The 27661-nt window shown below is 39.5% G+C and overlaps 1 protein-coding gene and 1 long non-coding RNA gene across 3 annotated transcripts in view; one reads left to right on the top strand and one right to left on the bottom strand.

The window, feature by feature from the left end:
* LOC308561384 overlaps positions 1-25547 on the top strand; it is a 29904-nt gene extending 4357 nt beyond the window's left edge. Inside the window, exons 2-5 of the long non-coding RNA XR_013999474.1 lie at positions 7498-7568; positions 12793-12850; positions 16887-17037; positions 24675-25547. This is a non-coding gene — a long non-coding RNA (uncharacterized lncRNA). The remainder of the gene's footprint in view (positions 1-7497; positions 7569-12792; positions 12851-16886; positions 17038-24674) is intronic.
* On the bottom strand, positions 214-26572 carry SPMIP4 (sperm microtubule inner protein 4). 2 transcript variants are annotated; one of them, XM_081146401.1, is made up of 10 exons: positions 26299-26557; positions 25574-25730; positions 17863-18036; positions 14318-14389; positions 12278-12307; positions 8451-8632; positions 6594-6682; positions 5038-5212; positions 4687-4778; positions 214-1975 (listed from the first exon to the last, which is right to left on the bottom strand). In XM_081146401.1, exons 2-10 carry the CDS (start codon positions 25705-25707, stop codon positions 1154-1156), a joined length of 1770 nt encoding a protein of 589 aa, XP_081002527.1. In that variant the 5' UTR covers positions 25708-25730; positions 26299-26557; the 3' UTR covers positions 214-1153. The 2 variants fall into 2 exon arrangements, with proteins under 2 accessions (XP_081002527.1, XP_081002528.1); XM_081146402.1 differs by lacking the exon at positions 17863-18036 and having other exon boundaries at positions 26299-26572.
* Positions 26573-27661: the final 1089 nt, after the last annotated feature.

A 27661-nucleotide genomic window follows, 5' to 3' on the forward strand; every position in this document is an offset into this window, starting at 1 on the left:
AAAAACTGTGGGACATTTACACAATGGAATACTATGCAGCTATAAAAAAGGATCTCCTACCCTTTGAGACAGCTTGGAGGGACCTAGGAAGTATTATGCTAAGTGAAATAAGCCAGTCAGAGAAAGATAAGTATCACACAATCTTACTTATATGTGGAGTCTAATGAATAAAATCAACTGACGAACAAAACAGACCCAGAGACAATGAGGCATGCAACAGACAAACATATTTCAGAGGAAAGGTGGGGAGGGTCAGGAAGAAATTAACCAGTTAATTTATATGCATATATGCATAGCCCATGGACACACAATAGTGCGGGGAAGGCCTGGGGACTGGGTGGAGGGGGTCAATGGGGAGGAAAAAAGGGGACATCTGTAATACTTTCAACAATAAAGATTTAAAAAAAAAACGAACTCACCAGTTACTAAGTAAAGCCATTGCCAGATCTTAACAATATAATCATTTTTTTCTGCATTAAAGAAATGGTTATGTTTCTCTACCACAAGTTTAAAGGAAAAGAAACATCCAGCTTAGAATGTGTGCATGCAGAGCACTTTGGGTTTCATCTTCTCTATTGATGTTTTGTTCACGTTTACAGAAAAGAACAGGGCCCACATACTGACTTTACAAAGGTAATTTAGTTTGTAGAGTTGGCCATCCCTCAGTTAACAGGGCATTTGAATTTTCTTTTGTACCTAATGTTATTTTGTACAAACATTTACATAAAGGGACAGTGTTCACATATTTATTTTATTAAGGTAATATAATTTTATAGGCATGTCAATTATTGGGCGTTTGAGGTGTGTGTTTTTTTCAGATATTCATTTTTTTAATACAATAATGTAAACTTTGTCATATACATTGTTTTTCATGGTTTTGGAAAATTCCTTGGAATATAATTTGAAAATGAGATTAAAGACTATAAGTTTTTCTGGTTCTAATATTTTATTGCCAAATTTTTCAACTTTTCAACAAGTCAAACCATCACCTCTTCTGGGTTCCTCTGACCAGATCCTAACTTAAATTCCTGAAAACATAAACCTCATTAACAAGGTTATTATGGCTCCTCTATAAAACAGAATCCAGCAACAAGGAAGAAATTCTATTATGTTTCCTTGCAGGAGGCACATTTTGAAGGGAAAGGTGAGTATCTCAATTATAGAAATAATAGGAATTATGGTCATAGAATTGGTGTTTCATTCCTGAATGCACCTTATCCCTGAGGTCTTTTTGGTCGTCTAGAATTGATTTATGGAAACGTTTTTGTGCACCAGTTTTTGAAAAAGAGTTCTTCAGCTCCAGCAGGTCGGTCTGAGGCTTGGCCACTCCGACTTTCGGAATCCAACCCAGAAGAGATCTTGTTTCTTCATCATTTTCTGTGTTAAAGGTCAACTGTTCTTCTGGCTTCCTTAAAAAACGTTCTAGATCAAAAGCTTCTGAGTCATATTTATTTTGTAAAATACCAGGCTTAGTAAGGCTAATAGGGTTTTGACACACAGTATACGGGTCACGTAAGGCAGGTTTCAAATGTTCATACTGAATGTAATGGTTTGGGTTGCAGTAAAGTATAGGTTGGGGTTTTAATGACAGCTGTCTCCAGTACAAATCTTCTGTCTTTTTAGTATCCGTGATTTTTGGAAATGGTTGTATGTCATTAATGTTACTTAGATCTTTCGTTAGGGAGCAAGGTGGGTGTGCACAGGTAGATAAAAGGCTTTGTTCTTCCTTAATCTTGTCTTCAATTTCCTGATATTTATGGGTCATACCTGCTGGTGTGTTATCACGAAGTGCCATCATTTCCGTAGACCTGGGTACGAAGGTATGAAAATTACACAAAACTCTAGGGGTACAATCGGGACAGGGAGGTAGTCTTTCCTGGACAGTAGCCTCTAGAGGACGTCGGTTCTGAATCAGTCGAGCAATTCGTCCATCCCAGGGTCTGGGGGGTTTAAAGACAGGATGGGATTTTTCTGACTGTAGTGGTGGGAAAAAAAGGAGAAAAGTGATTAATTAATAAACTTGGCATTGTAATGGATATTGCCACAAATGGCAAATCAAAAGTCATGCCCATATTAACTGTCTGAGTAAATACAGGATGGGTGTAGGAGTACACATTTGACTGCTTTTTGATATTTAAAGATATTGAAATTTTGGGTCCCAATAAACACATTTTTCTCCACTACCAATTTTTGCTAATACAGGAAGGGCAGATTTCTACTTGGCTATATAGAAATTCCTCTATGTAGGAACTCTGCTACCAAAGTTTCAAAGATGTAAAAGAATCCTGGAACAAAACTTGTGCTCATCACCAACAGATGATGTTAACAGTTATGAGCAGTTATTTAAATCTCTGCCAAAGCCTTCTATATTAGGCCAAGGCAAGGGTTCTTAAACCTTGGTTGAATCAGAATCAGCTTTGGAGCTGGCAGAAAATGAGATTCCTAAACTTGATCCTATGAGAATGTGAGTCAGAAGGTCTGCAGTGGGACTCAGGAATCTGCTTTCTTAACAAGCATCTTGGCGATGCTGAGGCTAGTGATGTGCTGTGCTTGAGGCAACATTGGTCTGAGGGGAACTGTCATATCTGTTCTTGTTTTTTGAGGTGTTTTATAAATATTGTGAACTCAGTCTCTCTGTAATTGCAAAAGTCGTGAGTGTATTGAAAGACTGATTAATAGGTATATGTGGGAGGCAGGAGGACGGAGGAGAGGAGTTGACTTGGAAGGGGCATGAGGGAACTTTCTGGGATGATGGCAATTTTCAATATATTGACAGAGGTTTGTGTTACAGAGGTGTATGTGCTTGTCAAAACTCACTGAGTGAACACTGAAGATGTGTACAAATCATCGAATGTACATTTTACCTTAAAAGAAGAAACTGCAAACAAATTGAATTCTGGTTAATGATATGCATGCTGAATATTTAGGGGTATACTAATGTCTTCAATTTACTCTGGAATGCATAAAAATAGTAAGTGTATTGATGGGTGGTTGGAGGGATGCAAAGATGGATTATGTGATATGTTTAGTAAAACGCTCATAGTAGAATCTAAGTGATGGTCATATGCAACTTAACTGTAAAATTATTTAAGCTTTTCTGTGTGTTTGAAAATTTTTATATGTTGAAGAAAAAAACTAAAAAGTAATGGGTATATGACAATTATGGAATAGATAGCAGAGACAAAATGAGAACGGTGAGAATAGTAGTTTGGACTTAGGGAAAAAATGGACTTAGGAACATATTTTTGGAACCTAGTGTGTTCACAGTTGGAAGAATTTCCATAGTGTTAGAAACAAATCTGTTATAACCTTTAATTAGTCAGGTTTGAGTAGATACTATGAAAAAAAAGAAAAAAACCCTAGCTCTTTGAAATGCTTTGCTAAATTTGTCATAAAGAGAAAGTATAGAGTGTATCATATCCTACTTTAACAGTATCCCTTTATGCAAGAAACAGTTTTTAATACCTTTATTTTATTCTGCTACAGCAAAATATTTCATACACATATTTATTACCACTAAAACATGCCTTCCCAGAGTCTGTTATTTATGCTTTAGTCAGAAACTAGCAAGATTCACTGAAATTTCCAACTATTTTAGGCATATTTTATCTTGTTATTAATAAAAACTTAGGTGTTGATTTACTTGCACAATAGTTTTACATATAATATACTTGACAAGCATCCTTTGTATAACTGTACATATATTTCTTAATAAAATAATAACACTGCTTCCTGAGGGGCTGGACAGTAGAGGGTAAAATCTGTGGAAGCCTGGACAGTTGCTGAACACATCTGACAATGTATACGTATCATCTCTTCTAGTCTTAGAGAATGCTTGTTGCAGGTGAAAAATAAAGAATTAAAAACCTTTCAGTGAATGATACAGCATAGTAGTTTGGAAACTACTGGTGTTAATGATTTTATATCGCTTTGGGAAATACTGAAGCTAATGTAAGAAAGTGTGTACAGTTCAGTCTAAAAACAGTTCCTACTGAAATAGTTCATAGTCTTTTTTATGTGTTTTTCCACAGTGTACCTCTTTGAAAATATTTTGTTTTCAAAACTTTGTTGTTTTAAAGGATAAAATTTCGGCCCCAAGTAAAACAATAAACGAATACTATTAGGTTGTTTTATTTCATTTACATAATTAAGCCAACAGATTGTAGCTTCTATCACTAAATGGCCTGATCATTTCTTTCAGGCCATTTCACATAATCAATTGAGAAATCTCTTATATTTACAGAGAATTTATTGGCTTTTGATTGTAATTCAGCCAACTCTCAATCACTGTGGATATCAGGAAGAAGCCTTATCTCTTCAAAAGCAGCGATAATGTACAAGATATACAAATATGCAAAGATCCACAGAATTTAAGAATCTCATTGAACTACTAGGTAAACTTTTGTAAACTAAGTCCTTTGTAACTTTTAGCAACAGTAACACAGTATAAAATGTTTTTTAAAAAACAACCAGTACCATGAAGAAAAAGGAAACCTAGCTTGTTCTTCAAACTAGTGGAGAAAGGTATTCAAACCAGTTCAATTAACTTCTAAAATGAGTTAAATTTTCCTTTCTCTAGTTTAGTCACCAATACTCAGGAAGCAAAGGAGGTGAACAAAGCAAGAAACAGCCCAACACGTAGCTACTTTCCCCCGAAATAACTCAGAGTTGACTGCAATTACTTACCGGCTCTGAGTCAAATCCTATCTGTCCAGTTAACTCTGCTAACATCTTGTCATGGTAATCATCCAGTTCAAGGGGGTTCATGGGCCCCAGACCTTAATGGAAACATCACGTCTTATTATTTTGTTAAATGAAAAATGACCTTTTAGAGAAAAACCCATTCCCCTTTGTACTAGAATTGGAACCAATAAAATGAAAACCAACTTTACCTCCCAGTTACCTGCTAAGAGAAAACTTACCACCCACCTTAATTTCTATTAGTACTTTAAGAAATGGGGAAATATTAGATGAAAGCTTATAACAGCATTTTCAACTATCTAATTATGTTCTTTTTACTTGTATGTGAACTCATACCTGTAAAATCACGATTATATGAACTGATCCAGTGGGACCGCTCAAGATTTCTTTGTATGTTGGCTTCTTTTAGAGAGTTAACAGGATCCCATGAATTTAAAGAAGTGTTAGGCGCAAAGGTTTTTGGAGGTTTGGGGTAGAACACTGGCTTGTTTTTCTCAAAACATTTAGGAAACTAGAATATGAACATAAAAGATTATTGCAATTAATGTCACCTAGTAGAATAAGGGCTGATTCAACATCTCACCAGGAGTGGGGCAAAGAAATTCCAGGCAACAGAAATAATGAGAGTTGAGCTGAGCTTTGAAGAGTTAGCAAGTTTTAGATAGGCAGAGAGGCCATGAAAAGAGGGTATTCAGGAACAGGAAATGGCCATGAACCTGTTGGAGGACTAGCAAGTAGAGACAGGCTGTAGGAGGTCTCTGTAGCTCAGTTAAAACATTAGGATTTACACTTAGGTCAACGGGAGCTAGTCAAGGTGGTTGCAAAGCGATGTGACATGAGGAAAGCAACATGAAATTACACTACAGAGCTGTAAACTTTGGCTATAAGAACATGTAATGATGGAATGATTTATAGAATAACTTCTCATATTTCTGGGTTGCTTAGATATAGGTTTTGCTTGAAAGAATGAAAGAGATCCAGTAAAACAGATGATTCTTCAAGGACTTACCTTGATGTATAACTTTACAAAAAACAAACAGGAAATTGCTTACTTTATAGACAAGTATGTGACGTTGCAGTGAGCACACTCTGGCCTGCCACATGGTCTTTCTATGTGGAATTCAAATGTTTCCAGCCTTCCGTAATTATTTCTTACCTACCCATAGCTTGTTAGGTACTAGGGTATAACATGGAAAGCACTTGGCACTGCCCCTCACACTCACTGACCAATGAGTGTTAGCTATTATTACTTTCAGAGTTCTAGGTATTTTCCTTCATGATTTCAACTTTTTTCCTTTTTTATCCATGTGAAGACATAGTATGGAGGTTAAGAGCAGAGACTGGAGTCTCACAAGCCCGACTTGATCATGAGAGAGTCACAAACTCTGAGCCTCAGTTTCCTCATCTATAAAATGGGGATGGTGATACCTTATGAGCTTATTGTAAGGGCTAAATGACATACTGTATCTAAAGTGGTTAGTGTGTAGCAATTTCTCAATAAACACTGGCTATTTTATTTTTGATTCTACACAAATATAATGGTTAGGACAATAAACTGCAAATCTTTCTGAAAATCTCTCATTTACTCTATGCATATTTGGAGTAACGTGATATATTATGAACCATAAGAACAGAGTTGGACACACAGTGAGTGAAACAGTCCTCTTCCACTTTCTTTCAGGAGGAACCTTTTTTGTAACTGGAAATGTTACATAACTGCCCAAATTATCTGAAATCAGCTAAGGAAACAACAAAATGTGAATCCTGGTCAAAATCTCAGTATTTTCACCCAGATAGAATATAAAAACAATCCTTCTTTCTGATTTTTATAAACAAATAGAGTAAAAACCTTTTTAAACTTTGTTTTAAACACACATTAAAAAAGCACTTACATCATAATACACACTCTGACCTGGCCAAGTCAAGGATTTCTTCTTCGAATCCATGGGAAAATCAAGCAGTTCATATCTGTAAGGATTACCTGGAATTTTTAGGGAAAGCACTGTTATCCTGAATATACAAGAACCACCTTCTAATTCATGGGACTTATGGGTGCAGGAAATAGAAACAAGATAATATGAGGTAGAGAGAAATTAGGTGCACATTTTGGCTGTACAGTTATAGCTCTGTTTGATTTCTTGCCCCCCCCCCCCCATTTATGTGCAGCACGTGGGCCACACAGACCGAGAATGACTCTCTAACCCTAGTGCTCTCAGCAGCAGGAGGGGGACTAGTACTTTACCTTTCTTACTAATGAAAGGAATTTTTAGGTAAGTTATAAATCTTCCTGGATCCTCTTTCCAGTTTCAGTGAATATAATTCTAAACTGCCTGTGTTGGCTTTTCCCTGCCTATCAAGAAATGCAGTTAGTACTTGCTTAGCAAAAAGGTGTTGAAAGAGAACATCTTAAAAGAATACAGCTTCCTAGGTATTGGCGGTACAGAATTCTCTCCCCCGTAATCCAAAGGGGATATGTGAAACTGAAGACAGTACTGAACTCCACACATACGATGTGTTTTCATTCTGATAACTCAGATGCCTTCTAAGTGACTAATGGGTGGGTAGCACCATATAGTGTGGACACGCAGGAAAAGGGATTATTTACCCCAGGGTGGGACGGAGTGGGACATTGGGAGATTTCATCATGCTATGCAGAATGGCGTGCAATTTAAAACTTATGAATTGTTTCTTTTTGGAATTTTCCATTTAATATTTTCAGACTATGGTTGACTGCAGGTAAGTGGGTAATAAAAATAGTAACTGCTCACTCTTATGTCTCTTTTACCCATGAAACAGGTACCAATACTCCCATTTTATAGTTTGGGAAGTGGAGGCATAGAAGTGAAGAAACTTTCCCATAGTCAATGGTGAGTAAGTGGCACAGCCAGAATTCTACCTATGCAGTCTGACTCCATAGTCCATGCTGTTAAATATTCCACTCTAATCTCTCTCAGAATGTCACTGTCTCCTGTAAGGTACTGAGGCTGACACTGATGATGGCAGTATGTGTTCTTACATTTGGGTTCAAATATTCATGTACAGAGGACCCACATTATAGGAGTTCTTGGGCGTTACCTTCCTCAGCCCACATTCATTCAACAAGTATTTATCTCTGCCTACCGTGTACCTTTTCTGTCACCTTCAATCTTTTGCCATAGGTTTCTTCTCTGTTTTGAGGTGTCTAATGTGGGAGAGACTTACCACCCTCTGCAATAAAACTCATCTGGGAAGACCCCAATGTTTGCATCTGTGATAAAATGCTCCAAAGTGATGAGGGACCAAACAAACTGCTCCCATCACTTTCTGAGTCCTATGTCAGTCAGCATCTTTCACTTTCCTCATGGCTGCTACTTCCATGTCCAGACTCTGATGCTCTGAACCCACCACTGTCCCTTGTGCTGATCACCTGAGCTAGGATGGAATCTTAAAAAGCTAAACCATAGGAGAGAGCAAAACGAAAATAGAAACAAAATATAAGTAGAATAAAAACTAACAATTCTACAGTGTTTGTTTCTGATTCTACCATGGGAGGCTCTGTATAAAGAAAAGTTAAGAGCATCTGCAGAAGATCTGATTTAATTGGTCTGTGGTGAGGTCCCAGCTGATTCTAAAGGGCAGCACAGTTGAGAACAACTTTTCTAATCTGATGGGTCACACTTTTGTGACTTGAGTCCTTTGCCTTTAATTTTATTATTGAATAAACTCCAAATATAAGAAGAATACTCTTCTGATTTTAAATCCTATTTTACCTTTTGTCTTCAAAATCATTGTATCATAAGCCTTTGATGGCACAGTGGGAGGAAATGGCTGTTGGCCTCGGGCGTTGATGCCAGTGTAGCGATCCTTAGGTGATGTAAAGGTCGGGAACATGGCACCGCGACAGATGTGTGTATGGTAGGGGTGTTCAATGGGATACGGGGAGCAGATTTCGCTGAGATTCAGTTGAGCAAACAAAACGAAATGGAATAGAAGTGTAATTTCAAACAATTAATCATCACATATTTATTGGAAACCTTTGTGGCCAGTACTGTACTAATCCCAAGGTTGCAGGTTCAATCCCTGGTGAGGGCACATACTAGTGATTGCATAAATAGGTGGAACAACAAAGCAATGTTTCTCTCAAATCAATCAATAAATAAATTTTAAAAAAGATTCATTTGTAAGAAAAAAAATCTGGAGTCCAGTCATTTATGAGGCCAGTTAGCTCTTTTTTTGTTTGTAAAGTGATTTGGTTTTCTTGCCCTTGTCACAAACTCTCTCACTTGAACATCTTTTTGAATTGGGTATCACATTATTTTATTGCTGATCACTAAACAATTTTCTAATTTACTTACTATGCTTAAAAAGTGCCACATCAACTACTACATGGCTTGGTACAGGGCACCAAGTTGTCAACTCTGATGACATGAGAACAGAATCAGGGCATTCCTAAATTCCAAATGACTGACGTTCCATGGAATCATAACTAGTATAGTAACTGCTCTTTCAATGAAGCAATACTGACTGTACTTCATTTTCTATATTACACATTTGTTCTAAATAAATATTCCCAGTGTCCAATTCCAATGGATTCTATAGTAAACCATCCCCGTTGAGTTAATTTCCTCTTACAAATCTGCTTGAAAATAAGTAAGCATTTACAGTTTGAGCAAACTGTGAATAAAGTAGGAACAAACACATCTGTGCTCATGGAGAGTGTCCAATGTACTTGAGTCAGGAAAGGATGGAGTTTACTCTGGTCTAGTAAAAAGCCCATGTTCTAAGGATGGTCTTGCACATTCAAAGCCCTGGGGGCTTGCCTCATTCACCCTCAGGCAGAAAGCAGGGGACCTGGACAAGAAAGACAGAGATCCTGGGGATAGCGGGGCATGAAATGATAAATGCTGTCCAACAGCCAGTAGCCATTTAGTCACAAAACATTCTAGAAAGAATGACTATCAAAGTAAATTGAGTGTTATGATTGTCTTAATATGTGCTAATTCACTTATCTGGGTAGGAAATTCATTTTGATTCCCTTGGGTTCTTCCCAGTACCAGGTTGAGCTAAGATGTAAGAATCAGTGGGAATGTGGAATCACTGGAATTAACTTTTGAATGTCTGATACCATTTCCCATAGACTTTGAGTAGTTAAAGGAAAAATGGTATGAATATTTCACAAAATGGTCAGCCTGTTCCACTGTTCCCCAAAAATATCTTAATAAGGAATCTGGGAGGTCCTTAGACACTGTCACTGCTGCATGAGCAGGAATTACATGACAGGACAATGTCTTTATTTATTTATTTATTTTAAAATATATCTTTATTGATTTCAGAGAGAGGAAAGGAGAGGGAGAGACAAAGATAGAAACATCAATGATGAGAGAGTCATTGATCGAGCCCGCAACCCGGGCATGTGCTCTGACCGGGAATCAAACCCTGATCGTCTGGATCTCAGGTCGATGCTCAAATGCTGAGCCATGCCCGGCCAGGCCCTGTGCTAACTGCTTTATCTACATTCATACATACACCCACACCCACACCCACCTACACACACAGGGTGTCCCAAAAAAATGTATACACACTTTTAATGATTATAAAGTCAGTGTTTAGTAACATACAGCTCATTTTCAAAATTAAGTGAGTTATCAGCTGTTAAAGTATGTATACATTTATTTGGGACACTATTTTATATATATTTGATTTTAGACAGAGGAAGGGAGAGAAACATTGAGGTGTGAAACATAAATTGGTTGTCTTTGGTACATGTCCTGCCTGGGGATCACACCTGCAACCAGGGTATGTGCACAGACCAGGGATTGAATCCACCACCTTTCAGTGTCTGGGACAATGCTCCAACCAACTAAGCCACACCGGCCAGGGCTTTATCTACATTCTTTATCAGAGAATCATTCAACAAGCTAAACACTAATGTGCATTTAGCACCAGGGCAGAGTGGCCCATTTTCTACTAATCTGAAGTTGGTAAGGACTTTCTAACGAAGGCCATTAGATTTGTTTTCATTATATCTTGTTTTCATCAGAAAGGCATGACTAAAAAGTAGAGATTAATTCCTTAATTTAGAAAGTAAGTTCTAAGGGCCAAGAACATGTTACATTACAACAAAAGAACCACAAGAATTCCATAAGCCATTTCTTTCTGGGGACTGGGCTCCTTGATAGGAAGTAAATTTGCAAAATGTATTTGGGTTTTGCCTGTGGCCAGGACTTTGGTTTCATGAAGAGGTAGAAGGTGGGGGTCAGGAGGGCAGGGCAGAAATGTTCTTCCCTTTGGGTTCTAGAAATGTGTATTTCCTAGCAAACAGTATTAAGTTATATGTGGTAGTGACCTAGGAAAATGTGATTCACCCTAAGACCTGAAAGCTATGGACTCTGTGTGTCCTGAGTCTGTGTATCTTATGAGATTTCATTCCATATGTTGCAAAGGTTATGTTTGTTTGTTGAAAAACATATTGCAAAATTATACCTTCCACTAGACTTTTAGGTTTTATCCCATTCAGGTTTTGAATCCAACAGTATTAAATGACCAGAATGTATTTTTGTTCCTTTAAATTAAGACTATGCAGTAAATAATTATGTTCCTATTATATTAAATGACTTGTAAAGGTTACTTTTCATTTTGTGTCTTGAGTCCTAAATAGAGAAGAAATGATAAGAAAAGGCAGAACATCACTCATGTAACCTCATATGCATTTAAATAAAGGAATTTGGTTTCTATACAACATAGGATGTGATGAAAATGGCATTTTACCTCTTCCTACCCAAACACATTACTCGTGTCCAATCATGAGAAAAACACCAGATAAATCCCAACTTGGGACATTCTACAACATATCTGACCAGTAACCCTCAAAAGTGTATAGATCATTAAAAAAAAAAAAAAAAAAAAGAGGAAAGTCTGCAAAATTGTCACAGCCAAAAGGAGCCTAAGGAGACTACTAAACGTGATGTGGTCTCCTGGCTGGGATCCTGGAACACAAAAAAGACCTTAGGGAAAAACTGAGGAATCTGAATAAAGTATGCACTTTAGTTAATAGTAATGCATCAGTATTGGCTTATTCATTGTGACAATAGTACCATACTAATGTAAGATGCTAATAATAGGGGAAACTGAATCTGAGGTATATGAGAACTCTCTCTACTGCTTCCCAATAATTCTGTAAATCTACAACTATACTAAAAATTTTTATTTAAAAAAAGGATCAGCAGGAGATATAATTGGGGGAAATTAGTAATACGGTAATCTTGGACTTGTACTATCCTCTCCTCCCACTTGTTAAAACCTTTCATAAAAAGTCTCATTTGTCCTCACACTAAGACCTACGGATTGCCAATACCTTTTTTCCTTGATTAGAACAGGGAAGGCCCTGGCTGGATTACTCAGTTGGTTAGAGCATCATCCCGATACGCCAAGGTTGCAGGTTTGATACCGGGTCAGGGCACATACAAGAAGCAATCAACCAATGAATGCATAAATAAGTGGAACAGCAAATTGATGTCTCTCTCTCTCTCTCTCTCAAATCAATAAATTAAAAAAAACACACAAAAACACAGAAGAAAAATACAAGTTGTATACTTACCCCACTGCTGAACTAGGTGGTTTGGGCATCCTAGAATAAAAACAGGAAATTAATCCTAATTTATATTATGTACTTTTAAAAGCTTATGTTCCTTTTAGAAACTTCCTTAAGAATAAAGTAGTAACCAGTTTTCCAACTACAGTGTCTTTCAGGTAATACTAACTTTATAATATCTTGATTGACTTTCTGGATCACTGAATAACTGACCAGAGAGATAGGATGTCATCCTATCTCAGTTGTCTACTGATCAGGTTTTTTCCATTCTGCTTACTCTAACTTCAGTCCTACTCAACACTGTTGTGCATTTCTTATTTGCAGTGCAGGTAGGGCTGCCTTCTTGTAATGACAGAGCTCTGGTTCTTGCTGATATTCTCTCATAGTCAGGTGGTAGCAAAAGTGCTCCGAGGCAGTCCGCCACCATGCATGTGGTGCAATGACACGACCTTAAGTGAACTGAATGTGGCCTGGCTGGATACGCCGTATCAGTACTGTGTGTGCTTTGTCCTTTTGCCCAGGATTGCTGATCTCTCCCCGGTGACAGAGGCGAGAACAAAACTGAACAAGGTACTGAAGGTACGCCTTTTCTGAATCAGTTCATTTGAAGGTTGTGTATTTACTAATTACACTGAGCCCTGCATGCCAAGAAGTAATACTGCAGTCCAGGGACAAAGTCCACACTAGGGAAGGATTATCATCCACTTTCATTGGGTTCCAACAGTTAGTTTCAAACTATGCAAATATTTCTAAAGTATTTCAGGCATAAAAAATGAACAGAATGTTAATCAGTTGATAGTAAAGATCAGTGATATTGAGTATACGCTTTAATTTTTTGTTTTTCTATTTAGAAAATGGTATATTACCCATATAATTTTATTAGTCTATAATATAAACATTAGTCTATGATTCACATGAACCATAAAATATTTATATCCTTCTTTATTTGGATTCCAAGTCTGTGGGGTTTAGAACTGGGGGAAAAAAAAAGTCTTGTCTTTCAGTTATATTTCTGGTTGAGTTGGGGAACAAGGGGGCAATGAATGTAAGAATCCAAGGGATCTAGTTACTAGATCGGCTAGTATTTACGAAACATTAAGTCAGCATGTAAAAATTTTCTCGTGACAAATTTTGCTATGATATTGACAAGTATATGCCTAAAACTGAGTTGATTCAAAATGGAAAAATGTATTTTTTTTAATAAAAGGAAAGTTTCTAAAAACTCCTCAAAGTTTGAAAATAAAATGAATGAAAAGAAAATATGCTCAGAGACACCAATTCCTTGGCCTGAACCAGTCTAGTATTTTACTGCCACACTCAGATTTACTTTTCAAAGTTAATTAATCCCAAAAGGATAAACAAAGCCAAGCAACCACAAATATCATGTCTTTTTGGCTCCCTCTTGTGGCTGAACTCTATATTAACGTCTTACCCATAAACAAGATTCCTAATAATTTTAATAAAGGCAAAGGGATATTTTCAGTTACTTAAGTATTGTCAGTGCTTTATTTTTATTTGCAAATTTAAAAAGTATGATTTTTGTATTATATACAATAAACTATTTCAAAGAGTAAAACATAATTGCCAAGTATTCCTTATCCAAAAGAAACTTAGGGAGTAATCTTATTAAGAGTTATTTGTGGATTATCATAATGAACATCTCATAAAATTCTAATTAAAAATTTTGTTGAGGGTGCTAGGGCATTTTCTATGAACCTTTAAAGAAATGTAACATTCTTATTACATTGAGTAACTAGGTCAAAGGCAGGGAAATGGACCAAGATGGCCTGTACAAATCCCTTCGAACATTATAATCTGTATTTCCTATTTTTTCTTCACTTGGTTAAATACCACAAACTATTAGTGGGTTTTAGGTTTATTTGTTTAATTTTTTCATTTGTTTGGTCCTGGTTTCTATTATTAATGATCTCTATTGAAAAAGGAGCACTTCTGTGTTTTCCAAAAGTTCCCATTTTGGGGCTTTTTGGGGGCCTTCAAAAAAAATGTTATTTGATTTCATATAAGGAAAAGAAACTCCAAACTTACAAAGAATCATTTCCATAGGTGTCACTTTTTTTGTTCTGTGTCAAATAATAGAATTGTTCAATAGGGAGCCTTCTGAAAAGAAAGAAAAAATTAAATTGAACATGTTTTCAAATTAACGCAGACTAGAAGAAATATTTGCAATAAAGATACATAAAGGATTAATATCCAGAACATAAAGAACTAATAAGAATCTATAACGAAAAGACAAACAGTAAAAATGGAGAAAGAATAAGAACAGAAAATGAAATGTAAATGGCTATACCTAAGAAAAAAGTTCTCAACCAGAGAAATGCATTCTGATAACCAAGATACTCATTAGATGGGCAAAAATTATACAGTTTGATACTGTAATATAGTTGGCCGAGTGTAGGGAAATGGATACTTTTAGCCATTACCAAGAGAATGTAAAGCATTTGGACTATATCTCCTAAAATTAAAATATTTCTATATTGTGACTTATAACTTCCACTTTGGATTTTCCCTAGAAAACCATTTGTGTATGAGCTCAAGCAAGCCTGTACAAGCATATTCCTTACTTATAGTTAATGCAAAAAAAAAAAAAAAAAAAGAGGAAAAATGACACGAATGGCTAAATAATCTATGTGATGTGTCCCTATTGTGAAAATTAAAAATTGGGGTAGATGCGTGTTTATAATCTCTAGATTGAATAGAGATGCAAAGAACGAACTTGCCTAACACTATATATCAAATGTATCCACACATAAAATAACACCATATATTTTCAGCGGGTGCCTACACAATTATGTAGATGTGTATGTAACACAAGGTGTGAAAGGAGACACATCAAAGTGGTAACTGCAGTTCTCTATAGGAAGGAAACTGGGATTGGTGGGGTGGTGGTTAAAGGAGACTGGATCTTTTAGATTTTTTAAAAAAGACAAAATTTTTTAGAGCAGTTTTAGTTTCACAGCAAAATTGAGAGGAAGGCAGAGATTTCCCATATACCCTTTATCCCGCACATCCATAGCCTCACCCACTATCAATATCTCCCACCACAGTGGTATATTGGTTATAATAGATGAACCTACATTAACACATTATCACCTAAAGCCTTCACTCTTGGTGCCTGTAATGTTTGAATATACACTGTAGTACTCAACTGTCCTTTGTGGCTGCCCAGTATCTTTTGAACACCACCCTATATATCTCATTTCCCCAGTGTAGATTCCAAAAAACTTGCTTTCTCAGCCACCTCTGAGAATGGCCGTGGAGTGTGAGGTTTATCTGTACCCTACAGAATGCTCACCAAGAAAACCCCGCGATTGAGAATGTTCTTATTAATTAGATAGATAAAATGAGTAACCTATGTAGGCATCAGTCAGGTTTTCTCTGGTCACCTCAGTGCTTGCTCAATGGATGCATAAACTAAGTTATCATGGGGGCAGAGACAGAAGTTATCATGTAGGGACTCATCAACATGAACTTCACCCTCATCAAAACTGACCTGGCCGGCCACATTTGCGTTTGCCAGCAGCAGTGACCAACCCTAAATACGTCATTGAGAAAAATCTCCCCGGGTGTACTGGTCAGCCACCTGGTGGGAGGCTGGTTACACGGGACCCTTCCATCATGAAAGGCATGATTTATCCTCACAGGACTAGACACTTCTAAATATGGATTTCCCTTCCCTTCTCACCATACTTCTGCCAGTACCATCATTGGTGGTCTTTCTGAATGCCTTATTCACTGCATGCCATTTAAACAATATTACTTTTGACTAATTTACCACAAAAGAAAGAAGGCAATGGTTAAATTTAAAGGATACACTGGTCTTATCAGATTTGCAGAATTGCAGGATAGCCTATTAAAGCTTCAGTATGGCTGAGAATTGTCCTAGAGTATGGCACATGCTCTGAACCAATGACCAATAAACAGTTTCCCCAAAGCCAGAATGCATGGTCTAAAAAGCAAAGGGTGGAAGGGGGAGTGATGCCGCTCACTGTTTACTTTGTTGTACCTGAGAACTAAATTTTACTTCCTTCACAGCCCCTTGGGCTTTGCTAGTTTAGAGGTCAAAGGAGAAGTGCTTTCACCAGAGAGCACAACAATGGTCCCATTAAATTGGAAGTTGAACTGATGATGTGGTAATTTGGGGTTCCTTATATTCTGGAGAAAACAGGCAAGGAAGGACTGTACCTAATAGGCTAGGATGATTGATCCTTAACGTCAAGGGCAAGAGGATTGCTGCTATACAATGACAGGGGAAAGGAGGACTTCTGGAACCTAAAGAATCTTTTGGATACCTCCGAGTATTGCTTCTAGTGGCATAGAGTTATTGAAATACTGTAGCAGCCTCACACTAAGAGCTTAGATCTCTTAGGAACAGAATTAGGGGTTGTCCCACAAGGTAATGAACTCCTACTGGCTCAGGTACTGGCCGAAGGCAAGGAAACTCCAGGGTAGTGGAGGAAAGAAATTATAACACCAAGAGCCTCATGCCAGCTGTAGAAACTGTAGTCACACCCTATATTTTCTTCCTTGCTGTGTCCTGTATACTTTTATATATTAACTAATTTTTCCTCTCATTTCCCCTTATTATTTCATATAGGGCGTGTCGGTGATGGTTTATTAACTTCATACCTGTGGACTATAGTTACAAGATTATGACTGAACTAGACAGGAGTGAATGTCACCCAGAGATTATGGACTTGGAGCTGGATGCAGGAACTGATGAGACTTTGGGTCTTCCCTTCTGGGAGGTGAGCACATTTTCATTTGTCTGCTTTTTATTGCTTTACTTAAAAAAGGTCATCACCTGCCACATCGGCTGTCCTGTTGTTAATGTCACTCTCTAGCTGTGACTTGTCTTTCCTAATTTCTTTTAACTGCTTTAGAACAAACTAGTTAGCTAGATTGTTAGTAAACTAGGTAACCAGGATTATTAGAGGAAGCAGGAGTAAGGAGGCTCTGTGTGAAGGTTTGATGGATTTTATTTTCAATAAATTTCACAACTTTTAGTAAGTAATTAATGTGACATTGTATTTGCTGCTCAAGATTTTTTTTGCTTTCTCTTCAGTTTTAACCCATACTTTGAATAAAGTTGCTCAAAGAATGACTTTAAGATTTATAAATGATTACTGAAATATTTTAATAATTGAAAACAATGCCCCATAGATTCTAATGACTATAGATTGATGAACAAATTAGAAATCAAAAGTTCCAAAAATTCAAGAACATCTGTGCAAATTAGGCCACATACTTGCTCAAGCAAAAACATTTTAATTTAATCTCTCTCAGGAATATTCCCACTTAGTTTTAGATAAAATGTGATTAGCAAGGGAATTAAATTAATCAAAATTTCTGATAATAATACTTGAACATCCCTACGGACAGCATCCATAAACACAGATTTTTCTTTACTGACTTCACAATTAGAATTTATATAATTAGTTTTTCCCATCTGTGTCTTCTTATAAATAGTAAAATAAATAAGTTTGGAGGAAGATTTAAATTAAAAAGGACTCACAATAGAAATAAAAATGAGTAATAAATATCTCTATGTGAAAGGCAGAAAGATCATTTACCTTGACCAGGTTTCTCCACCAAACCCATAGTGCTGATGTCCCTTGCCCATGGCATGAGGTTCGCATTTTGGCCTGTGCTCCTCAGGCAGTGAGATGGGTATCATCCCACCATATTCCCTGTCAGCGCCCCATGGAAGCCTACACTGTTGGAGCGACTCCTGTAATTCCCGGTACCTGTGAAAAAAGAGACTTTTTAAATAGCTTCAATATGGGATACTATGGTCTGAATGTTTGTGTGCCCCCGAATTTATATGTTGAAATCCTAATGCCCAAGTGACGGCATAAGGAGGCGGGGCCTTTAGGAGGTGGCCAGGTCGTGAAGCTGGAGCCCTCATGAGTGGGACTAACACTCTTAAGAAGAGACCCACAGAGCTCGCTAGCCTTTCCACCACGCGAGGATGCCGCACGAAGGTGCCGGCGATGAACCAGGAAGCAGGCCCTCACCACAGCGTGAGCCTGCTGGGGCCATGATCCTCACTTCCAGCCTCCAGGACAGTGAGAAATACATGCCTGCTGTTTATAAGCTCCCAAGTGTGCGGGAGTTTGCTGTAACTGCCCAAATGGCTACGACAAGCAACTAAAGTTCCTACAGCTTCAAACTTATTTTTAGATTACATTTTCAGATCACAGACAGAATTCTCAGTGCTGGGTAGAGTATGACAGATGCTGGTTACTTAGGCACCACTGGACTGCTGAAGGAATGAGATTAAATTCCCGAGGGCCTGCAGATTGTTTGTGGGGGTGTGTGTGTGTAAGTAGTTGTAATATGTATGCTTATTTCTTTTAAACGTCTTTTTACTGAGATATAACTCACATGCCACACAATTCATCCATTTAAAGTGTACAATTAAATGGTTTTTGGTATATCACAAATATCTCAACTATCACCACAGCAATTTTAGGACATTTCATCACCTCAAAAAAGAAACCTTCTATTCTTTAGCTATCATCCCCCACTTTCCCCTCTCAATCCCAGCCCTAAGCAACCACTAATCTACTTTCTGTCTTTCTAGATTTGCCTATTCTAGATATTTCCCAGAAATGAAAGCTATCTGTGGTCTTTTGTGACTATATCACATATCAGTAGTTCATTCCTCTTTATGGCTGAATAATATTCCACTGTATGGATATAATACATTTTCTTTACCCATCTGTTGAACATTTAGGTTGTTTCTACCTTTTGGCTATGTTAATACTGCTATGAACATTTATTTGCAAGTTTCTGTTTTAATACTTGTTTTCAACTCTTTTAGGTCTATATCTATCGGTGGAAGGCTGGGTCATACAGTAATTCTATGTTTAATTTTTTGAGGAACTGTCCAACTGTTTTCCACAGTAGAAAATTTCTACCACCAGTAATGACCTAGGGTTCCAGTTTCTCCATATCCTTGCCAAGTCTTGTTAACTTCCTTTTTTTAAAAAATTATAGTCATCCTAGTGCATGTGGAGTATCTTTTCGTGGTTTTGATTTGCATTTCCCCATTGATTAATGATGTTGAGTATCTTTTCATGTGCTTATTGGCCATTTGTGTATGTTCTTTGAAGAAATGTCTGCTCAGATCATTTGCCATTTTTCAACAGGGTTGTCTTATTATTAAGATGTAAGAGTTCTTTATATATTCTAGATACAAGTCTCTTATCAGAGACAGGATTTGTAAATATTTACTCCTTTCTGTATGTTGTTTTTTCATTTTCTCAATAGCATCCTTTGAAGCACAAGTTTTTAATTTTGATGAAGTCCAATTTATCTATTTCTTACATTGTTGTTTGTGCTTTTAGTGTCATATCTAAGAATATATTGCCAAATCCAAGATCATGAAGATTTACCCCTACGTTTTTTTCTGACAGCGTTTTAGCTTTAGCTCTTAAATTTAGGTCTCTAAGCCATGCTGAGGTAATTTTTATGCATGGTGTGAGATAAGGGCACAACCTCAATCTTTTGTATGTGGATATCCAGTTGTGCCAGCACCATTTGTTGAAAAGACTATTCTTTCCCCATTGATTGGTCTTGGCTACAGATTATCTTTTGATTTTTAAAAATGGAGAGTACGGTAAAGGTGCAGAAACACTTGCTCCAAAGCTCTATCTAAAACTTCTCTAATAGTGGTTCTCAAAGTGTGGACCATGGACCAGCAGCATCAGCATCTCCTAAGAGCTTGATAGAAATACAAATTCTCAGACGTAGGCATCAGAATTTCTGGGGGTGGGGCCCAGTAACCTGTTTTAACAAGCTCTCTAGATGATTCTTACACATGCTAACGTTTTAGAAACACTGCCTTATTCAGCAGTTACCTTTCATAGAAATCAGGTCTCCAGTATTCCAACCCCTTACAACCGTACCATTCAGTGGGCTGGAGACATGGATGTTTCCTAAATTGGCTGGTAGGGCTTAGTCTGATTTGAAAATTGGTAGTTCAGATGACTTTCTGTTCTTTCTTAACATGGAAGTGAAGGACAGGGACTCTGTCTTGTTCACTTTGTATCCATGCTTTACAGGAAGTACTAGAGGGATGTCTGTTGAATGCATGCATGAGTGACATGAGTGAATTAGCAAGACCAAAGAGATGGATTTGTTTCCTGGACTGCAGCCTACGACACAGTAATGAAAGCTTCAGGCTAGGGAGAGGGCCTCACAAAACACTTAAGACTATCTGGCGAAAGATCTGCTTCCTAATTAGGAAGGATTTAATGACTTCGTTTCTAGTAATGGCAGTCTAGATCATTTGGACCAACCTACCCACTGAAAACAACTAAAAATGCTGAAAAGGGAGCTTCTGGGTTGATGAACACATGGAGATGTGGGGAGATAAGCGTGCTCAGAGAGCCTGAAGCTTTGTGCCTCTTCCCACACACTTTGCCCTATGCATCTCTTCCACCTGGCGGTTCCTGAGTTATATCCATTTATAATAAAGTTATCTTTCACCAAGAGATGAAGAGCATAATGTTCTAGCATGGATTCATCACAGCTGCCACAGCAGAGCAAAAGGAGGGCAAGTCACCGCAGAGAAAGTCTCTGCCACACTTACCACAGCATCCCCAGGATATAGCATAGTGTTTCCGAATATATGATGCTCAGCAAATATTTATTGATTAGGTAGTTTTCCTTGAGAGCAGACAATGACATGAAAATCTTAAAAAGGGAACCAACTGTACTTTGGGTTAAATTTTCTTGGGGAAGTTGAATTCTATTTTGATTTGATCTTACTGACTTGGCTGGAGAGTTGAATTTTGGGCTAAATCAGTAAAGCTGATACAGAACTCAGGAATTTGAGGCACAGTAGAGAAGAGCTACAGTCAGAGGTGAAGCAGGAGTGGAGAACAAGAACAATATCCTGCAGGGTCTTACGAGCCTTTCGGACTACGTGTCTGAGCAATGGGGAACCAGTTAGAGCCTTGGGAAAGGTGCTTAGAGAGAGATGTATGGATTGTGGGGCTTCTTACTTCTTAATAGCATACAGTGCTTGGCTTAGTATAATTTCCTGTAAATATCTGCTAATTGGAATTTGCTAACATTCATGACTATCTTATAAATGGAATGCTCTATCTCATCCAGTCACTAATAGAGGTTGGCAAACTATAGCCCATAGGCCAAATCCAACCTACTGCTTGTTTTAGTAAGTAAACTTTTATTGAAATGCAGCCACAACCATTCATTATATATTGTCTATTGTCTAAGGCTGTTTCTGTCCTATAATTCTGTTTACAGAATTGAGTAGTTTGACAAAGACTGTCAAGCCTAAAATATTTACTGTCTGGTTCTTTAGAGAAGTTTGCCAACCTCTGCACTAGTTAGTCAAGGAGGATCTGGGAGACCACTTATTTTGGGGTGCTGTCCAAGGGATGGTGGCATTCAGCTCTCAGACCTCAGAGGCCATCACCAGCACTAATGATTATGATCAACAGACATGGTTTGGAGAGTGTGACAAGTGAAAAAAATTTAAACACATTTGATTAATGACAACCTAAGCTTTAATATCTAAGTTTTAAAAAGTTACATTTAAATTAGATGAGTCAATTTCTCAACATCTGACCCTATATATTACACTGTCCCAGAGAAATTAACCAGTAGAAATGTTAATCAATCATTTGAGTTGGCATTTATCTAAAGCCAGTAAGTTAAAGGAAACCCAAAATAAGTTGTATTCCCCTTTTATTTTAGGGTCTCACATTTCCTCCCTTAGCTTTAATAATAATTATATAGAAGGAACAAATTAAAATAAATATTGAAGTTTTAGGATTAAATAATTTTAAAGCTTAAATAATATATGTCTCCATAACAAAGAAAATAATAAGGTTATTACTGCTATAATCTGTAACCTCATAAAATTAAGTGTTTACTTGTTTTTAAGAAAGATATGCTCCCTATGGATGAACCAATATCTTTCTTTGATGTCACTTTACAGAATTTTGAACATTACATTCCAGTCTTGGGAAGCTCAATTTAGCTAGTAGTAATTACTGGAAGGCATGATTAAAGGAAAGCTCAGAACAAAGATGCTTTCATTTTTAATGTCAGAGAGCTAATAGTCAAAAAAATATTCAGTAATCAGAAAGCAATGGAATGAATCCAGAAACAAAATGGGAACATAAAATGAAATCTTAAGCAATTTTCAAGGCACTTCCTTAATTGATATGTTTGTCTGCCTAATAACTAGAGAACTTGCTAGAGGTAAGATGTCAACTGAATGGAAAAAGGAGATAGACATCTGTGATTCTAAATAGCTGTACCTGCCACTTAAATTTTCTATGGAAGAAATGCAAAAGAATACCACCTCTTTATTAATATTTTAAAAGGCAATCATCTGAGTACATGTACAGGGCAGGGCAAAAGTACGTTTATAGTTGTGAGTAGGCAAAACTGTTTCTTCTTGTATTATTATTAATTATTGTATTATTTTCCATACAAACTATAAACCTACTTTTGCCCTAACCCTGTATTAATGACTACTGTAATTGCCTCAAAATTTACCAGTGAAGAAAGTAACTGAAGTGTAGATTAACTTGCCCTAGGACAGTGGGTAAGCCAGAACCATAATCCTGGTTTTCTTACTATTTTCAGTGCTTTCTGCTAGCCCAGTGGTTCTCAAAATAAGCTGACAAACTTCTAAAAATGCAGATTCCCTAGACTCACCTCCAATCTAGTGAGCTAGAATATCTACAGATAGAGCCTGGGAATCTGCATTTTTAGAAAGCTTTTCAGGTGGTTTTGATACACCCTGTCTGCATACCAGTGGTGGGTAACAATGGTGCTAGGCGGCAGGGTCTATTGTGGAAAGAAAAAAAAGGTAGGCTAATGTGAGGAAATCATTTTGTACTGTTCAAATTACCAGCTTATTTCAAAATACATTCTGATATTTAAAAAAGACATCCCCTTAAGCACATCTATGTTTAGAGATTAAGCTGCTGAGAGCTCACATATATCGTCTTGTGTTCATCCTTACCATTATGAAGGGTAATTCTTAAAAGCCAGGAGCTTTTGTTTTGCTTTGCTTTTGCTATATGAGTTGGGAGTCACTGACCCTGAACCTGGTTTGAAGAAATAAGCTGGAGCATTGATAGAGCAGAGGTACTGATCAGGCTCTCTTGATGACACTTTCCAGAGCAGTTCTGAATAATAACATTGAGAAAAAAGTGAACTTCTCTTTCTGTAAGCTGCCCAGCTGATTCTTAAGAGGGAGTTAATAGGAGGGGTTCTGAGAATATGGTCATCCTGGCTTTCCCATTTAGGGACTGCAAAAGGAAAGAAGTCATATAAGAGTAAAAGAGAGTTTTAGTCACTAGGAGCCAGGAACACGTTTGTACCTAGATATTGCTTCAAATAATACCTTATTGTAGTTTATAGGTAACTGAACATGTGTTGAATTTTATAGTCAGTTAATGAAAAGGAATTACTTTCTCAAAGATGCTCCTCTTAAATTTCATGCCAGTTAAAGAGTTTTGGATCCAATTATTAACCAACTATCAGATCAATAAGATAGAAGGGATCACAATTTCAGTGACAAGCCTTAGGTGAGTACTTTTGAGGGGATAAAGAATCAATCAGATATGGCAGCCCTAAATTCCTACTCAGATCCCTTTTGCGAAGAATAAAACCTCACAATGCTGCTTTTGAGCCAGGGTCACTGCTCATCCCCAGATCACGCATGATCTGCTAAGAGTTCCCTCTGACTCAGCGGAAGCCCTGCCTAGTCTGATGGCCCTTGGACCTGAGTAGGAATTTTGGGCTGACAGCCACTTTTTGGAATCAGATAACAGCAGAAAAGCAGGTGCAGCGGGGACTAACTCAGAAGTGAGCTGAGCCCTCTTTCCCACAAATATGAAAATATTCCTTTTCATTTAGTGAAAACAGCAGTTTACAAAAAACATACTGAATACGATCTTTAAATTAAAAAAAAAATGGAGAGAACACATGTTGAGATGTTAACAGTGGTTATTATTTCTAGATAAAGGAAGTACAGAGGTTTTCTTCCTTTGGCTTTAATTTCCTAACTTTTCTTTCTGTTAAAAATAGAAAATTGGTTTTCTTTATGGATTTTCATGATTTCTAAATTATTCATAAAGGAACGTGCTAGTTTTGTAATTAGGAAAAAAGCCTTCTTTACCTCTTTTCATATAAAGAGCATGCTTACAAACTGGAACAGACCTATGCAAGATCAAGAGGGTGAAAGCTTAGTTAAAAGAAGAAAGTAAAGTCTGTTGAGAGCCAGTGTTTAGTATGACAAAGAAAACTATGAGAGCCAAAAGAATCTTCACACTCTTGAAGGGCTGCTATCATGTAGGTGACCGATTTCTCTTATTTTGCATGGCTTCAGAGGGAAGAATCAGGATCAGCAGGTGGAAATTACAAGGAGGGACAATGTTCTCAGCAGGAAGAAAATGATCTAACAATCAGAAGCATTCAGAATTGCATGGACTGCCTGCATGGTAGTGATGTCCCATTTTTGAAGTGTTTCCACTGAGGCTAGGTGACATCCTGTCTGATTTCTTAAAGAAATAATTCTTAAGAGGTCTCGCCAAGTGAAATTAAAAAATAAAAACAAAACAAAGAAACAAGAAAACAACCACGCATGCCAGTTTTTCACCACCCAAGTGTCCTGAAAATCCCCCCCCTCCTCAAAATGATTCAAGTAAATACAATACAGACAAGTTGGCACTAAGATCTTGGAAAATTTGTTTAACCTGTTACTTCATGCATAAAGTGGGGATAGTAACAGTACTTATCTTATAGGGCTGTTGTGAGGACTAAAAGAATTACTACATAGAAAGCGTTTGGTAGAGTGCCCACACATAGTAATGACTCAATATATGTTAGATGCAATTTTAATCATATGTAATTAGTGTGTTGCAGAAAATTTGATAAACAAAAATAGTAGGCAGCAACTATGAACAACAGATTCTGGGAGTATTTTTAACCAGATGGTGTTATAAAATAAAAAATGTTTGAAACATTTATTTTCAAACGAAGGAACCGATCATTCTGGAATGCAGTGGATGAATCTGATGTTTACCTTTTAAAAATACACACCGAGTAACTTTTTATCAAGTTCCTAACAGATTTGAGCACTTTCAGGTTTAGATAACTATCATGTTATGCTTTCCCTATGGTGTGATAAACAGAAGAATCCCATAAGTGTTTTTTCTCATATATAAAAATACACAAATATATTAAAAGCCTTTTTAATTGTTTTGCTTTCTCTAGTTTTTGTTTTACCTGTCCTCTGAGGAAGTTGGGCGAGTAGTTGTTTGCAACGGAGTGTGCACTTCATTAGAGTAAAAGGTGTCTGACAGAATGTCGGCTCCTTCCAGCTCCCTGCAACAGCAGGGCCTGCGGTGGATTACCTCCATGCTTCTTGGCTAAAAGGCACAATCTGGGAAAGAAAAGGAGGGCGCATTTGACTTGGGAGTGGACTGACTCGGTGACAGTCACACTGACCCTCCCTCAGGGCAGGCAGGACACATGCTTTGTTCTGCTAAATTGTTCAACCCAAAGCAGTCAGGGGCCTCCTTCCGAGATCACCGAGAGCCCTCTGGGGACCCTCAGATGCACATCAACAACAAGCAGCGACTTAAGTTCAATGGGAATGAATTTCAACTGGAACAAATCCACACAGCAGAACACGTTCCTAAGCAGTCTGAACACAAGGCCTCTACCTCGCGGACATGGGCTTAAATTCAATCCCTGCCTCAAATTTAACCATAACTACCAGGAAAACTTAGCGCATCACCCCGCCCCCATGGCCTCTCTTAAAAACAGGGAGACTCATTGTCCAGCAGGCTCCACCGCCGAGCTGCTGAACTCGGGGCCCCGAGGGCGGACGCCCGTCGCAGAGAGGGGGCACCGGCCTCGACGGGAGCGGGACCCAGAGGGTGAGCCCCCACCGCTCCTCGGCCAGGAGGGGCCAGGGCCGCGCGCAGCCGGGGTTCGCACGCACGCACCTGGGACATCAGCTCCGCTCCCCGCCCCGCAGCGGGCGGGCCTTCGCGGGGAGTGGGATTCCGCCGCCGTCCGCCCCGCGGCCCGGGGAGCTTGCGGGCAGGTGCGGGGGGAGAGGGCCTGCGAGCGGGCCAGGGCGGGGTTGCGGCGCCTGTGACGGCGGCCGTGACCGCGGCACTAGGTAACGCATCCTTGCGGGCCGCGGGCGGCTCGTCGGGTTTCGCCCGGAGCCCGCGCAGGCCGCCCGGATCTCCAAGAATCGGAAGCGGGGCCGGAAGTGAGGGGCGGGGCCGGGCCCGTCCCGAGGGGAAATGGGCGCCCACCCACCGCCCGGGCCCTCGGCCGGGCCCCGCCCCCGCGGGCGCCCTCTGGCGGCGGCGTCGCGTCCTCCTCCGACTCCGCGTGTGTGGCGGAGTCGGCCGGGCGGGCTTCCGCGAGAGCTGCGCCGAGGGCCCCGGGCAGGGGCTGGGGGTGGAGGACACGCTGGGAGGCGACTTCGCTGCCCTCGCTGGGATGGGGGACACGCGGCCAGCTCGAGGGCGCCGGCCGCAGGACTGCGCCCCGCAGAGCCCGGCTCTTCCTCCCGGGGGGGCGGGTGGGGGGCTAAGGGGCGGGGCCGCCGCTGTTTGCCCCACCCAGGCCCCGGGGACCCAGCCCCCCCTCCAGGGCCTGTTACCCGCCGCGGCTCTGCGCCCGCCCCGCGTTTCCCTGCCGGCGGAGAACGGGGCCCCGAGACCGGGTCGGGGGAGGTTTCCCCCAGGGAGAGGCTGGAGCGGGGGACGCGGGGGGAGCTGGCGGGCGGAGGGCGGCCCGCGCCCCCGAGGCCGTGCCCCCGGCGGTGCTGACTGCGCCGCGCCCTCGGGGTGGCGCCCCGACCCCCGGGCCGGCGGCCGGGGGACTCCCCCCGCTCCCGCCTCTAGGTGTCGCCCCCAGGCCCAGGCGCGCGTCCCGCCGCAGACAGAGCTGTGGGTGATGGGTTTCCCCTGGTCTTGGCCCCCTGTCTGCGCTTCTTTTTCAGCTCGTAGACGCCGCCCGGCCCTTTGCCGCCCGGTGCCCTCAGGCGCTCAGTAACCCCCCGGAGGTGCTGCGTCGGCCTCCCCGGCCCTGCGCTCGGGGAGCAAGCGGCGCTCGGGGCGTCCCAGGACCGAGGCCGCGGCTTCCTAGGGGGGCAGCTGGTGGGTGTCTCTCCCAGACGTTGTTTCCTCCCCCCTTCTCCTCTCAGAAATCAGTAAAACATATCCTCGGGTGAGGATTTAAAAAAGTAATGAAAAATAATAAAAATCAACATGAGACAGGTTGAATTAAAAAAACAGACCCAAAAACCTTATCGGCCCAGCCCTGAGTATCCAGCTTTCCAGTACTTTC

Source organism: Miniopterus schreibersii (assembly GCF_964146895.1).
Source record: "Miniopterus schreibersii genome assembly, chromosome: 9".
NCBI lineage: Eukaryota > Metazoa > Chordata > Mammalia > Chiroptera > Miniopteridae > Miniopterus > Miniopterus schreibersii.